General features: G+C 43.7%; 1 protein-coding gene across 5 annotated transcripts in view; it reads right to left on the bottom strand.

Moving 5' to 3' along the window:
• Window positions 1–2,172: 2,172 nt before the first annotated feature.
• The window catches only part of ENOX2 (ecto-NOX disulfide-thiol exchanger 2), a 43,261-nt gene continuing 30,585 nt past the window's right edge, over window positions 2,173–14,848 (bottom strand). For 4 of the 5 annotated variants that reach the window (XM_079962994.1, XM_079962998.1, XM_079962996.1 and 1 more), the window contains exons 9-15: window positions 13,106–13,217; window positions 10,492–10,673; window positions 9,461–9,568; window positions 8,729–8,791; window positions 6,791–6,899; window positions 5,780–5,865; window positions 2,173–2,393 (exon numbers count right to left, since the gene is read on the bottom strand). In XM_079962994.1, coding sequence (XP_079819120.1) covers window positions 2,259–2,393; window positions 5,780–5,865; window positions 6,791–6,899; window positions 8,729–8,791; window positions 9,461–9,568; window positions 10,492–10,673; window positions 13,106–13,217 — 795 coding nt within the window. In that variant the 3' untranslated portion in view covers window positions 2,173–2,258. Of the gene's footprint in view, window positions 2,394–3,805; window positions 3,925–5,779; window positions 5,866–6,790; window positions 6,900–8,728; window positions 8,792–9,460; window positions 9,569–10,491; window positions 10,674–13,105; window positions 13,218–14,848 lie in introns of those variants that run through there. The other variant, XM_079962995.1, reaches the window with a different exon arrangement.

Raw genomic sequence — 14,848 nt, 5'->3', positions numbered from 1 at the left:
TTAAATAGAAAAATTTTAATGCGGAAAAAACATGGTAAAATATGAAAATGAATTTCACATGGCCTAGCAGGAGTTTCTATGGCCAATCTATTCTTACTGCCATCTTTCCCAGTGTAGACTTTAATAATCAGGGCACAGGAAACATTGACCTATGGTACAAGCTACCTGCAAACTACCCTGTGATCTTCAGATGAGGGGTGGTATAGAAATTTAATAAAGAAATGTTACAAGTGTGTGGGTGCCAGACTCCCCTAAATTCATGGTCCAGTAGTATCAGAATTTAATTAATTCTTAGGGTGTTAAAACTGGGTGCCAGACTCATGTGTTTTAAGTTAGGTGCTAGACTTCTAAAATCCATGGATCCAGTGAGTGTTAGAATATAATTCAAGCTTGGGGTGCTAAGACACTTCTAATCCCTGGAATCAGCAAAGTGTCAAAAGCTAATTAAGTCAGACTAGTCTCCTGTGTTATTGTGACTGTCTAAGGTGATAAGTGATCAGACCAGAACAGAGAACCAGACAGAAAATGGGTGTGGCCCCTCCATCAACAGATAAAGCCAGAGTTTTAAAAGTTGGAAGCAATGTGAGCTAGATGCATAGAGAGCATGGTTAGACATTCTTAGATCCAAGACTGTAGTTATGGAAGAAGCAAGACATTTTGGGGGGTGTTGATGCTGTAAACCCATCCACCATAGGCTCAGGTTATATGTATCTGTAAATAAACCCGATAGCCTAAAGACACCACAGTCTCCACTGTGCCTCATTTCCAAAAGGAAACACAAACCCTGGGTAAAGCGCCTGGAACACCCTGGAATCTTGCACCACTTGGAGATTGGAGGTGGCATGCAACAATAATAATAGCACCCAGAAGACTGTAGCAAAGATACCACACATGGAGGAGAGCCACCACTCATGTTAAAAACCCTTAGCAATTTTGCAAAATAATTCAGTGTTGCAGAATCAGCTTGATGAAAAGTCAGAGATCCATGATCAGAAACAACCCCCTCATTTCTTCTAAATAGTTGTTAAAAGCAACTGTGGAGGGGTCCAAATTGAACTGGGATCACAGAGAGAGAAGAGAGAGAGAGGAGAGAAGAGACTGAACTTTTCTTCCATGCTATTTTTTAAATCTGCATTGGCATCTTTAATTTGTATTTAATTAGTTGTTGTTTTTAAATCTGTATAGGAATTGTTTTTAAGAAAATTTTAGTCATTTACCACCTGATGTTTGCCCCTGCCCCAGGGCAACTTTGGGAGAAAGGGTAGGATATGAATTTAATAAACAAACAAAATAACCTCCACTCACTCAGGAGCTGTCATTTTCTCACCATGACAAATAGCAGCTTCCAGGGGAGAAAGGGAAGATTTCAATCAGGAAAGCAGCACAATGGAATGAATTTTTAATAGACCACCCCCGTCTACTGTAGCACTGCAGTCACATTTCAATCTCCTTTCTTCCACAATGGCTATTAAAATGAAATTTAAAGAGACAGCTGGTCTGATCATGGACCACCAATGTGTCATCTAGCCTGGCCCTTACAAACCTTTGCTAGGACAACTGTTCCCAAGTTTAAACACATGGAATGTGCTTAAAGCAGCGAATGTAAGCACCCAGGGGAGGGTGGTCCATTAGGGCAAATGGAGAACTGCTCCACAAAGCTCAGTCTGCTCTCAAGCAGCTGCCACCTGCCTACCTTCTAACTAGCATCCAGAGGGTGGCACTGGCTGTCAGCTTCCTTCCCCTTAGTCTAAGTGTTGCCCTTTTAGAACTCAGAAGGGAGGAGGATATGGACAAAATTAGTTGGCTCCAGCTGTCGTTGGATGTGGCTTGACCAACCCTTGGCCTCCCAGTCTTCTGCTCTAAGACACCCAATAGCCACCACTGGGAGCATACACACTAACAATGGAGGTAATGCAACTGACTTGAGAAACCCCAGAACTGGAACCAGCTGAAAAAAAGCACTGCTTTGGTCTTTCCACAATTTCCATAACCGTTTGAGAACAGATAGGTCCAAAATGGCTGATTCTGTCCAAATAAAAGTCAAGAAACAGAGTACAGTAATCGCAGCACTGAAATGAAATATCATATGGTTAGTTTCTAACAGAAATGTTAGGTCTCTCTGGTGGCTGTAAACTCACCCAACAAACAATTTCTGTTGCAAAATGGCAACAATTTCTGCTTGCAATCTTTCTCTTTATTATCAATGATAGAAATCAGAAAAAAAAAATTCATGGTCCAAAGTCCTATTAGCTTCAAGTTCATGTGGCTGTTTTCAGTCCATCAAAGCCACAGAATTTCCACCTTTTTTCAAGGCTTGCTCCAACACCACTCATCTCCTGCTTGAAAGTGTGCTGGAGTCGCATCATGAGGGCTTCCACTTCACTAGCACAAATCTAGAAAAGAAAAACAGAATGTAACTGAAAACAGCTCAAGACAAAAAAAAAAAGGACGATCCTCTCAGTTCACCATGAAGGGTTTACATTTAACACCTTGGGTGAGATGACATTTCAGGGTATCCTGAACAGATATGCCAGACTCACAATCCTGTTAACGAACTTGGGTCACTCACTGTCCACTGTTTCTCTAGGGAGCTCTTGACTCCAGGGACCAGAAACACTACACCTGCTATGGATGAACTGCACAGCCCAGTTTAAAAGATAAGTGAGAATCAAAGAGCCCCCGATCTTTCCAGGGGTTTATCTCTCCACTCCCACCTCCCCGCCCCCGCTCTTCGGTTTGCAATTCACTGGCTAGAACAGGCATAGGCAAACTCAGCCCTCCAGATGTTTTGGGACTACAACTCCCATCATCCCTAGCTAACAGGACCAGTGGTCAGGGATGATGGGAACTGCAGTCTCAAAACATCTGGAGGGTCGTGTTTGCCTATGCCTGGGCTAGAATATGTGGATAAAATCAGGAGGCTGTTATTGAAGCACAATAGATTGTGTGACCACAGCACTTAAAATGCAGAGGTTGGGAATCTTTGGCCCTCCAGATGTTGCTGGCCTCCAATCCCCCATCAAAGCCAGTTAGTTTTAAATAAATAAATAAATAAACAAACAAACAAACAAACAAACAAACAAACAAACAAACATATCCTTTATTAGGCATAGCAAACCACACATTATCAAACAGACACGGTATACAAATTGTGCAAAATACAAGCTCAACATAACAAGGTTTGTCCCAGTCAGATCTTTAACTCCAGAGAAAATCAATTTGCATAAATAACACAACATTACCACATCACCAATCAATAAAGAACCACTAAATCTCTTTATAATGGCCCAGTCTTTCCACATGGACAGCACTCAAAAATTCAGCCACTATTAAAGTAATTTGATCATTCCTGTCCGAGAGCAGGTCCTGAACCGTTGGTAGCATAGAATTGAGCCTATTGAGTTGTAAGGCCTCTGATTAATTGTCTTCTGGCACAAATGCCAAAATCACAAGAAAAGAAAATATGTTCCAAAGTATCAGGTTCCTGTTTACTACATATGCAGAGACGCTCTGATTCTGGGAGAGCCAAGTATCTTCCTCTTACTATCATTAAGGGAAACATATTAAATCTGGCTAACATAAACAGCCTGCACAATTCATGATTCTTCAGATTTGTCATGTATCCCTTTTGAAAATCTCTACAAAATGGGAGATTTAAATAGAGAGGAGAGCAAGTGCTGTGCTTTGCAACCTCAAGAGTGGAGAGAACACCTTTTTCTGTAAGATTCTTCCTGATAATTTCCCAAATATCTTTGGGGTCAGAATTTTCAAAGTCAGTTAAATTAAGCCCTATCAAGTTCAATTTTGCATGGAATTTATCCAACCTCTTAAGGTGACCTGAAATCCACACTGGGGTGCCATATAAAATTTGGGTACAAAGTTTCATATCAATCACTTGCAATACAGCTGGAATATATCTATTTCCTACAGGAGAAATAAAAAAAGATTTAATATGGTGAGCTGTCACTTTAGCCTTAGCTATTGCAGCACAGATATGTGTGTTCCAATTCATGTTATTTTTAAATACAATTCCCAGATAATTGAAATAATTCACTTCTTTTATTAGATGTCCATTGATTATCCAATTTTTTGGGTTCCCTCTTTGTAAATTGCATAATTTTTGTCTTATCATAGTTAATTTTGAGGTTATTAAGAGGGCAAAAGTTTGAGAAACTCTTAAATATTTTTTTTAAACCCAAAGAGGAAAGTGAGATAATTACCGCATCATCTGCATATAGTAATAAAAAACCTGGGATACTGTTTAAATAAGGAATATGAGTAGTTACATTTTGAAGAAATAATGGGAGGTCAGATAAAAAGAGACTAAATAGGGTAGGGGCCAAGATGCAGCCTTGCCTAACTCCTCAGTTATTCAGAATTGGACCTACAAGTCTACCATCTTTTGAAACTTTAACATATATTTGGTTACTGGAGTATAAACATTGAATCAATGTAAGCAGGTATGGATCAATACCGCGGTATTCCAATTTGGTCTACAGTTTAATACGATCGACCAAATCAAAGGCACTTTTTAAATCTACAAATGCCACAAAGAGTCTTCGTTTGTTTCTCAAGACATATTTGTCCACAAGATGACTTAACACTAGACACTGGTCAAGAGTTGAAGGTCCTGCCTTGAAACCAGCTTGTTCCTTACCAGGTAGACCTTTTGTAAGCATCCATTCTTCCAGTTTAATAAGCAGAGATTTGGCATAGATTTTACTTATGCATGGTAACAAACTAATAGGCCTGTAATTCTCTTGGCAATTCCTATCATTTATTTTTTTAAAATCGACACCACTATTGAGTTATTCCACAATTTAGGTACAAGGCCTGAGTGATTGATAGAGTTAAAGAGCTGGACAAGATTAATCCCGGTTTCAATATTGTCACTGGAGGTTCAGGTGGCCTTGGTGAGTAGAGAGTGCCTATTTCCATTTCCAGCTGATTTGGAGCCATGCTCCCTTTTGGACAGAGATGTGCTCTGGTAACTTCCAGAACGGACTCCTGCCTATTGCAATGTGCTCTATGTGGTTCTGTCTTTGAAGGAAGACTTGCAAAATTGAATTGGTCCAAAATGCAGTAGCCAGTTTACTGGCTGTGGTTCCATTAAGAATTCACATATACCCCAGAACTAGTTGCCAGTTGGTTTCCAGACCAAATTCAAGGTGCTCACATTTAGTGTTTGAAGTCCTAAATGGCTTAGGCCCCAAATAACTGAAAGACTGCCTCCTTCTCTACAGATCCTCTTGGGTGTCAAGACTAGCAGAGAGGGGTGGGGGCACTTGGTAGTTCCTACATCCTCAGAGGTCTGGGGTGGAGGGCCCAACAGAGGGCCTTCTCGGTGGTAGCACCTAAGCTGTGGAATTCCCTGCCCATGGAACAGCTTCTAGCACCTTAAGTAGTTTTTGTCATATGCTGAAGAAACACTTCTTTACCCTTTGACACTAGATGTATACTTTATGTTTTAGAACCCACCTCTTGACTGTAATTTCTTTTAACTGAATATTTAATATTGAATTTTTAAATCACTGCAGCCTGTCCTGGGACCTCAAGGTGAAAGGCGAGCAAGAAATCAAATGATAATCATCATCTGCAGGCACTCCAAAATCCATGGGACGACTCCTTGGCTGGCAACAGCTTGGGCTTTTATTTATTAAATTTATATATCCCACCTTTCCTCCCAGTGGAGCCTAGGAGGCTTTTAATTGTGTCACAAGATGTTTCCCAGTGGCACAAACTTTACTTTGCTCATCATACAAGAGGTGCAGGCACATACCTTGCTATCAAGGCGCTGGAGGTAGGAACAGATGTATTCAATGCTCGCTCCAAAAGGGTGAACGTGCAAGAAGGTTGAGATTATTCCTAGAGAAACAAAATTAATGGAGTTACATCCGGGACTCAGATGCTTGCAGAGAACACATATGTCTCTACTGTGAGCATTTCTGTACCTTTGGGGAAGAGCAGAAGCTGCCATTTGGCTTTTCAAAATGTCGTGGGAATGCCCAAGCAGCAGGTCATTAGTGAAGGAACATGTCACCCTCCATATGTTTTTAGCCTCCTGCTCCCATCAGCAGCAGTCCAACAACATCTGGAGATCCACAGGTTCTCCACTTCTAGTGCAGAGAGATTCACACTGCAGGCTCCAACTTATTTGTTATAACATCAGGTGTTATGTATGTGGGCCTGCATTAATGGTTATTAGACTGGGCTGCACTTCTGGTGGGTGGATCAAGCCCCAGATAAAAGCATCCAGTAGTACTTCTGAGCAGGTACACCTTTGTTATTGAGCTCTCAGAACAATTTTGCTTGGTTGGCAAAATTATTCACAGCTTGGTGTGTTTTGGCTATTAGCCAAGAGAAGGTGTGCCTGTTGATTAAAAAAAATACTGACACATAAGCTTGTGTTTGTTTCAGGACTGCATCATCCATCCCACCCATTGGAAAAGTTTTTACTTTTATGGGGAAAGGCCAATTTGTTGTACAATAAAGATGCTTGGAGTGCATAATGAATTTAGGTTGTGCACATTGCAAAAGATAATGAGCCTTTACACCTGAGCTTATAGAGCTGGCATATTTTGGGGAGAGGGAGGTGTAGCTGGGTGTTAAAGAGCACATGCTTTGCAAGCAAAAGGTCCCAGGTTCAAGGTCCCAACCTGAAACCTCGAAAGGTTGCTGCCAGTTGATACTTAGGTAGATCAACCAATGATCCAATGGTGCCCAGCAGCCTCCTATGTTTCTGTGTGGAATGTATCCTGGCCTCAACAATACCGTGGCCGGTGATCCTTACCCACTAGCAAAGCTTCCCTTTCTGATTTGATAGGGCTGCTGTTGAGTCCTCTCTCAAGTGTGCTCTCCTTCTCCTGGCACACTGAGCAAGCTGGTGAAAAGTCGTTGGCCTAAAGGCAATTACAGATAATTACTTTCTAGCACTGATTTGTATCCTAGCAATCTGTCAATTAAGTCACCAGCTGCATCCTGCACAGTAAGCATACTTTAAAAACAGTAAAAATATTATAGAATGGGTATAGGATAAAGGAGCTGGAGAAAACACATTAGAAATTATTCCCAAATGCACGCATGCACACCCACCCACCCCTGAATGGGACTGACTTCTTCACTTACAATGGATTTTTATTTTTATTTTGCATGCTCACAATTAGTGTAATATTCTTCAGGAAAACACACAACTGCAAATCAGAGTCAGCCAGCATTTGTTGTCAGCCAACAAATGTGAGCTTCTCTCTGCAAATGGAAACAGCAGGTGTGGGGATCTAGACTGCAGCAGGGAAATGCACCTTGCCCTCCCCACTATGAGCCTGATCCAGTTCCCCCATTCCCGTGGCACACTGGCTGTTTGTGAAAGAAAGAAAAAATCTTGCACTGAAGGTAAAACCTTTACATCATAGGTACTTAGCCTCAAGATGGCTTTTAAAAGGGATTAGACTAATGCATGGAGAAGAGGTCTATCAGCGGCTAGCATAGCTGAACAGAACTTCCACGCACAGAGGCAGTATCTCTCTCTGAATACCAGGTGCTGGGGAAGGGCATCACTTCCTTGCCTAGCTTGGAAGCCCCTAGAATAGGCTTCCTCAAACTTCGCCCTCCAGATCTTTTTGGCCTACAACTCCCATGATCCCTAGCTAGCAGGACCAGTGGTCAGCGATGATGGGAACTGTAGTCCCAAAACATCTGGAGGGCTGAGCATGAGGAAGCCTGCCCTAGAAGCAACTGATGGCTGCCTTTGAAAACAAAAATGACAGATTGGGCAGACCTCTGTCTAACACAGCAAGAGTTCATAATAATAATAATAATAATTATTATTATTATTATTATTATTATTATTATTATTATTTTATATTTATACCCCGCCCTCCCCAGCCAAGACCGGGCTCAGGGCGGCCAACAACCAATAATAAAAACAAGTTGATTAAAATACAATTTTAAAAAGATTAAAATACAACATTAAAACATTAGGATGCAGCCTCTTCACAGGAGGAGAAAGGAAAAAGAAAGAGAGAGAGGGAATCAAACTGATTCTAAGCCAAAGGCCAGGCAGAACAACTCTGTCTTACAGGCCCTGCGGAAAGAAATCAGATCCCGCAGGGCCCTGGTCTCATGAGACAGAGCGTTCCACCAGGCTGGAGCCAATGTTGAGAAGGCCCTGGCTCTGGTTGAAGCTAATCTAACTTCCTTAGGGCCCGGGACATCTAGGGTGTTGCTATATATAGACCTTAAGAAAGTGGGAAGCTTACACAGTGGGGATAATCCATCAGGGAACAAAATGGTGAGGGCCAGCTAAAACTGAATTAGCCCAAAGAAATCTAACCAAAAGTAGGTTGCAAGATTTTCATAATCATGCAAGATCTAGTAGATCAGACAAAGGGTGCAATTCCATAAAGTTTGAGAACAGTAACTGTTACAAACCATGTAATCACCATGACTAGAATTAAGCATCACATGTCATAGGGATGGCATGTTCCAGTGCAGAAATAGAAAGGGACAAAAGGAAGGTTTTATGCCTCAAATTCACCATTGTCACCATTGTCTATATTACCTCAACAGGTTGGTTGAGGCTCATTCTAGGATTTGTGGCAAGCAAAGGAAAATACTGCCTGCTACCCTGCATAGTAGGACTGGGTTAATAAAAAAGCAGCCATATTTGAACCTGAATTCACAAGGAAACATAAAAATAAGACTATGTCAAAGTATTCAGAAAGAAACTTACGAAACTCGCGTGGTCTTGATCATTGGAGTCTTTCCCCCATTCTGGTCCAGCAGCCAGCTCTTGCTATATTCAGTTGGAGAAACAAAAAGTCATAGTCCCAGTAGCATGTTATTCTTGTTAGTTGAACCACTCAGCACTTTCCCCTCTCAGTGATAAACATCACCTTATCAAACTAAGGCTGAGTTAACAATCAAGAACAGAATCATGTGCAGCCACTAGCTCAATATTATTATTTTAAGATGAACAAGTTTTGTGCAAGTCCCCAAAGAAGTGTCTAATAATTAAAAACAACAGCAATATCGCAAAAACTCATTATGTGGAGAAAAGTCATACAGGCAGGCAATATGAAATGCAACACTGGCTTGAGACTACAAGACTTTTGACATGTAAAAGATTTAAAGTCTCAACAGATGTGATGCAAGTTACCCAACTTCATAACACCTTTGCTCTGTTCATAGCAATGCTAGTAAATAGGTTACTACATAATTCAAGACTATTTTGGCAAGGCCTAGATTATGTATGTATGTATATACATCTTTATCCCATCCTTCCTCCAAGGATAGTGGGCAACATACATGGTTCTCCCTATTTCATTCTTTTTATCTTCACAACTACCCTGTGAGGTGGGTTTAGATTGTAAGAGAGAAATACTGGCTCCCAGTTACAAAGGGAGCTTTATGTCCAAGTTAGGAGGGAGAGCCAGCAAGACCAGCACCTGGGAGCAAATCTTACATTTTCATTTAGGCTTTCAAGCAATTTGTCAAGTTGTGCTTTTTCTTCATTGACTTTTTCCAGTTCAGCATCTCTTCTTTCACATTCATCTTGGAGTTTCAGGAGATGCTTGGGAAGAGGAAGAGAATAGTTTCATCTATTGTACTTTTAGCCACCCAATCCCATAAACTGAGTAAAGTACAAACAAAACCGAAACTAATATTAGACAAACTAGGATTTATTTATTTATTCATTACATAAATTGGCACCTGGTTGGCCACTGTGAGAACAGGATGCTGGAAAACATGGGCCCCTGGTCTGACCCATTTTACATATAGAGCCAATTGCTCATGGTACAACTTTTGCAAACAAAAGTTAAAGCTACCTGAGCTGTTCATTTTTAGAGGACATCCCTTTTTATTATCCAAAACACTTGCTGTTGTTCATTCTGGGGACTATCATAGCATTTAGGAACATAAAAGATATTCCTGAAACAGCTGCTTGGAACAAACAATTTAGGTGCCCTTTCATGGTGCCAACTCTGTGAAGAAGACCCGCATTAGTCCATGTGATTAGGTCCATTAATTGTTCTACCAGTCACATGGAACCACACTGATTAACTCTTTCCCCAGTCGCACAGAAACAGTTTTATAACTACAACAGAAATCACATTTCAGAAATGCATTCAGGGAAGGCTCTGGCACTGTAAAGCCTAAACAGTACTGCTCTGTAGTCAAGTCTACTTCTTAGTGAGGGAGCATTCCCATGTTGCAACCTTGGAAAGAGATTTGGACATGTTGACATGTTGCAAGCTTCATGAGGGCATTTATTTTCACTCCAATAAAAGGCATCAGTAGAACAGCCTTCCCCAGAGGTTTAGGACTTCAACCCTGTCAGCACCGTCCATGATAGACAGTGGTCAGGAATTATGGGAGTTGGAATCCAAAATGTCTGGAGGGCACCGTGTTGGGGAAGAGAGATCTTCTTTGGCACAAGGCAATTACTACAAATATTCATTGGAGGTGGTTTCTTTTTGCAGGAAAGAGTCCTACCTGCTGCATGCCTTGCAAAGCCTGCTGGAGAATCTTTAATTTCTGGTCTTTGCTTATGTCTTCATCTCTGTCCACTTTGCCCTGCTCTTGCTTTAAAAGATCCACCTCATTCCTGTAGGCATCAAGCTGACATTTTAAGCTGTCGTTTTCTTCCTTCAGAGCTTCTGCTTGAGATATTAAAGCTGGGGGTTGGGAAGAGAAAAAAATGGGAAGGTGGATACATCTATTGTCCTTGGAATTATTTTGACCTTCATTGTTCCCCATTTGGTTTTTTTATTTTCTGGAACACCTTCTAAATATATGCTTACTTCCTTAATAAATGTATTGGAGATGTTTGTGTTATACATGTGTTATACATCAGCGTCTGGTCTCACCTGTTTTGGTAATTTGCTCTGTAGGCACCCATGACACAGCTGTAGTACAGACTGCATCAGACTGATCTGTAGTTTGCATGATACCATGCATGCTTTGCAGCAGGGGACAGTAAGCAAATGCAATGGCTGTACATCACTGGAACAAATCATTTTCCACAGGTCCCATCCCCTGTATTAAGTGGTGCCTCAGACAGCTCTTTGTGGAACTACAATTTCAGATTTTATGGGAGAATCCAGATCAGCAGGAACTCAAACAATGTACCGTATTTTTCGCTCTATAGGACGCACCAGACAATAGGACGCACCTTGTTTTAGAGGGGGGGAAACAAGGGGAAAAAAATTCTCCCCCTCTATGCCCAGCGCCCCTTCAGCGAAGCTGCAGGAGGTGCTGCGCAGAGAGGGGGAGAATTTCCCCCCTCTTGTTTTCCCCCTCTAAAACAAGGTGCCATTTAAGGTGCATTCAATCACCTTCAGGTGGCTACCTTGGAAGCCTAGAGAGCGAGAGGGGTCGGTGTACACCGATCCCTCTCGCTCTCCAGGCTTCAGGTTCCTTTCGACCTGCTCTTTGGGGCTGGCGGGGGAAGCCCACCAGCAGCCCCAAAGAGCAGGTCGGGGAGCAGCGGAAAGGCGCGCAGCGGAGAGGCTGCTGCCATAGACGCGCGTCACCTCTCCAGCTGGGAGAGGGTCGCGGGGCTATGGCTTCTTTAGCCCTGCGCTCGCTCTCCCGGCTGGAGGGGTGGCGCGCATAGCGGCGCGTCACCTCTCCAGCTGGGAGAGGGTCACGGGGGGCTGCTTTAGCCCCGCTCGCGCTCTCCAGGCTGGAGAGGTGGTGCGCGGCTAAAGAGGCTCCTGCCATAGTCCCGCGTCACCTCTCCAGCAGGGAGAGGATCACGGGGGGCTGCTTTAGTCGCGCGCGTGCTCTCCCAGCTGGAGAGGTGGTGCGCGGCTATAGAGGCTCCTGCCATAGCCGCCCGTCACCTCTCCAGCTGGGAGAGGGTCCCGGGGGGCTTCTTTAGCCCCACGCGTGCTCTCCCGGCTGGAGAGGTGGTGCGCGGCTAAAGAGGCTCCTGCCATAGTCCCGCATTACCTCTCCAGCTGGGAGAGGGTCGCGGGGGGCTGCTTTAGCCGCGCGCGCGCTCTCCCGGCTGGAGAGGTGACGCGCGGCTATAGAGACTCCTGCCATAGCCGCCCGTCACCTCGCCAGCCAGGAGAGGGTCGCGGGGGGCTGCTTTAGCCACGCACGCACTCTCCCAGCTGAAGAGGTGGTGTGCAGCTATAGAGGCTCCTGCCATAGTCGTGCGTCACCTCTCCAGCCGGGAGAGGGTCGCGGCGGGATTCTTTAGCTAAAGAAGCCCCCCGCGACCCTCTCCCGGCTGGAGAGGTGGTGTGCGGCTAAAGAGGCTCCTGCCATAGCCGTGCGTCACCTCTCCAGCCGGGAGAGGGTCGCGGGGCTATGGCTTCTTTGCTCCATAGAATGCACACACATTTCCCCTTCATTTTTGAAGGGGAAGAAGTGCATCCTATCGAGCAAAAAATATGGTATATAGGTAGGTCATCTATAAATATGAGATCCCCAGTGCAGGAAATAACTGCAACTAGCTCTGCCATTTCCAATCAGCTACTGTTTCGTAACTGACTCTAGCTTGAAAAACCTGGGGCCCTGATTAAAAATAATACCCTAGATTCTGGCATATAAAATGACTTTTTAACCCCGGAAAATCCTCTAAAAAGTCGGGGGTAGTCATATACGCCGGGTATGGGTTCGCTGGGCAGTGGCAGTGGGCGGCGGGCTCCACACCGGGAGGAAGCTGCCTGGCGAAGCTGTCCAGCGGTGCTAAGCCGGCTTCACTGGGCAGCTTCCTCTCGGCGCAGAGCAGAGCCCACCACCCACTGCTGCTGCGGTGGCAGCAGCTTCGGCAGCTTTGCTGGGCAGCAGGCTCTGCGCCAGGAGGAAGCTGCCCAGCAAAGCCAGCTTAGCATCGCTGAGCAGCTTTGCCAGGAAGTTTCCTCCCAGCGCAGAGCCCACTGCCCACTGCCGCTGCCCAGCGAAGCTGCTGTGTATAAGACTGGGCGTATAAGTCAACCAAATTGGCAGCTGCCAATTTTGGGGGGTCGTCTTATACGCCCAGTTGCCTAATATGCCGGAATCTTCGGTAGGTAAGTAGAACACACATGCTTGAATACTGCTCACCGCTGAACTTGAATACTCTGGCTTCCTTTCAACACAGTGCCAGTCATACCTGACTCTTCCATCTCCTTGGCATCTGATGGCTCTGTCTCGTCGTCAGACATTTCCATTTCCTCTTCTCGTCGGATGCCCATCAGCTCATCATTCTGAATGTTGCGGATTTCCTATGATTTAAAGAGCGTTTTTTTATATATATAAAAGAAAAAAGAAATGCTACTGATTGCTCTGCATGCTGGTTCACAGTTAAGAACCTGCAGGAAATACCAGGAGAAAAGGAATAGGGGGAGAAGTGTAGCGACTTTGTGTTTGGTAATGGCAAGCTTTGGACACTTAAACCTATCAAGTTCCTAATTTGTGCAATTTGATAAAATTCATTCACAGAATTTTGGGGTGGGGAAGATTAGCATGGAATTCAAAGCAACTCCCCCTTGATGATAAATATTGTAACTTGCACAGAACGTTCGGAGAACAAAATGCTTTATGTTCGTCCATTTTTTAATCCTCAAGTAATTGAGGATTGAGTAATTTTAATTACTCAAACAAGCCTCATGATCATTTCATTCCTTATACACATGGCTGGGGAATGATGTAAACCAAAGCCACCCCAGTTCAACTCTTGAGCTTCTGGGACACCAGATCTTAGCAACAGTAGGGTTCTAAGGTAGAAGTGCAGTCTGTCTGAAAAATGGTTATTTGAAGGAAAGGGTGGGGGAAACCTAAGAGTTTATCCTTTGGCTATTGCCTGGATATTAGGGAGAGAAATCCCACCAAATCCCAGCCCCTTCCACAGATGCAAACCATGGAGGGTCCTATTGTAGCAAGGGGCTAAGTGAATAGCAGTTCCAGAATACACAGAAAAGCCACATGGCAGCTAAACAGAAATGAACAACCAGACAAAAGTGTGATGGTTAAAGAGATGGAATGATTTGCTCCTAGGGCATTGGGGACTTTTATGCTAGATTTATGTTACCCAGCCTAGTATTGCTTACACTGACTAACATCAGCTGTTCAGAATCTCAGGCAGAGAAGAGGCTTTCCCAGGGTTTTTTTTTCCTAGAAAAAGAGGTGCCGGAACTTGTTGAGCTTTTTTAGGGGGAGCAAAGTTGTGCCAGGGAACAGCAACACAACAGAGGTGCTAGAATGCCCTGGTCTTTCCCATTACTGCTACCCAATCCTTCCAACTGGAGATACCAGGGATTGAACCTGCAACCTTCCACATTAAAAGCACCAACAAAAATAAATGAATGAATGAATGACCTACTTATGTGACGCTTACAAACAAAAAAATTGCACAAATACTATTCAGCAGAACGAAATATCATTATACCCCCCTTCCTTCTCCCCTCACCCCTTTCTTTTTCCCCACACTGAACGTAACTGAACTGTGAAAAGGACCCTATGAATTGAAAAAAGAGACACTATATGTACTTTTATTACACAGTACAAATCTTTAATAAAATAAAAAGTAGACAGCATTCTTCCCAAGTTCCCAAAACTCCATATTACGGCTTTCATCTCACACTATGTCCTTTTTTTTTTTTTTTTGGATGAAGACAGATCAATACTGGAAAGTGCTGAAAGGTTTCTTAATGTCAGACAATCAAAGCCATCAAGACATAGGTCCTTAAGAACTCTCTATTAATATGTCCCTACCCAACCACTAAGGGACGCAGGTGGCGCTGTGGGTTAAAGCCTCAGCTCCTAGGACTTGCCGATCGAAAGGTCGGCGGTTCGAATCCCTGCGGCGGGGTGCGCTCCCGCTGCTCGGTCCCAGCGCCTGCCAACCTAGCAGTTC

The sequence above is a fragment of the Podarcis cretensis genome (assembly GCF_951804945.1).
Source record: "Podarcis cretensis genome assembly, chromosome: Z".
Classification (NCBI taxonomy): domain Eukaryota; kingdom Metazoa; phylum Chordata; class Lepidosauria; order Squamata; family Lacertidae; genus Podarcis; species Podarcis cretensis.
This window is presented reverse-complemented; position numbering and strand designations above follow the sequence as displayed.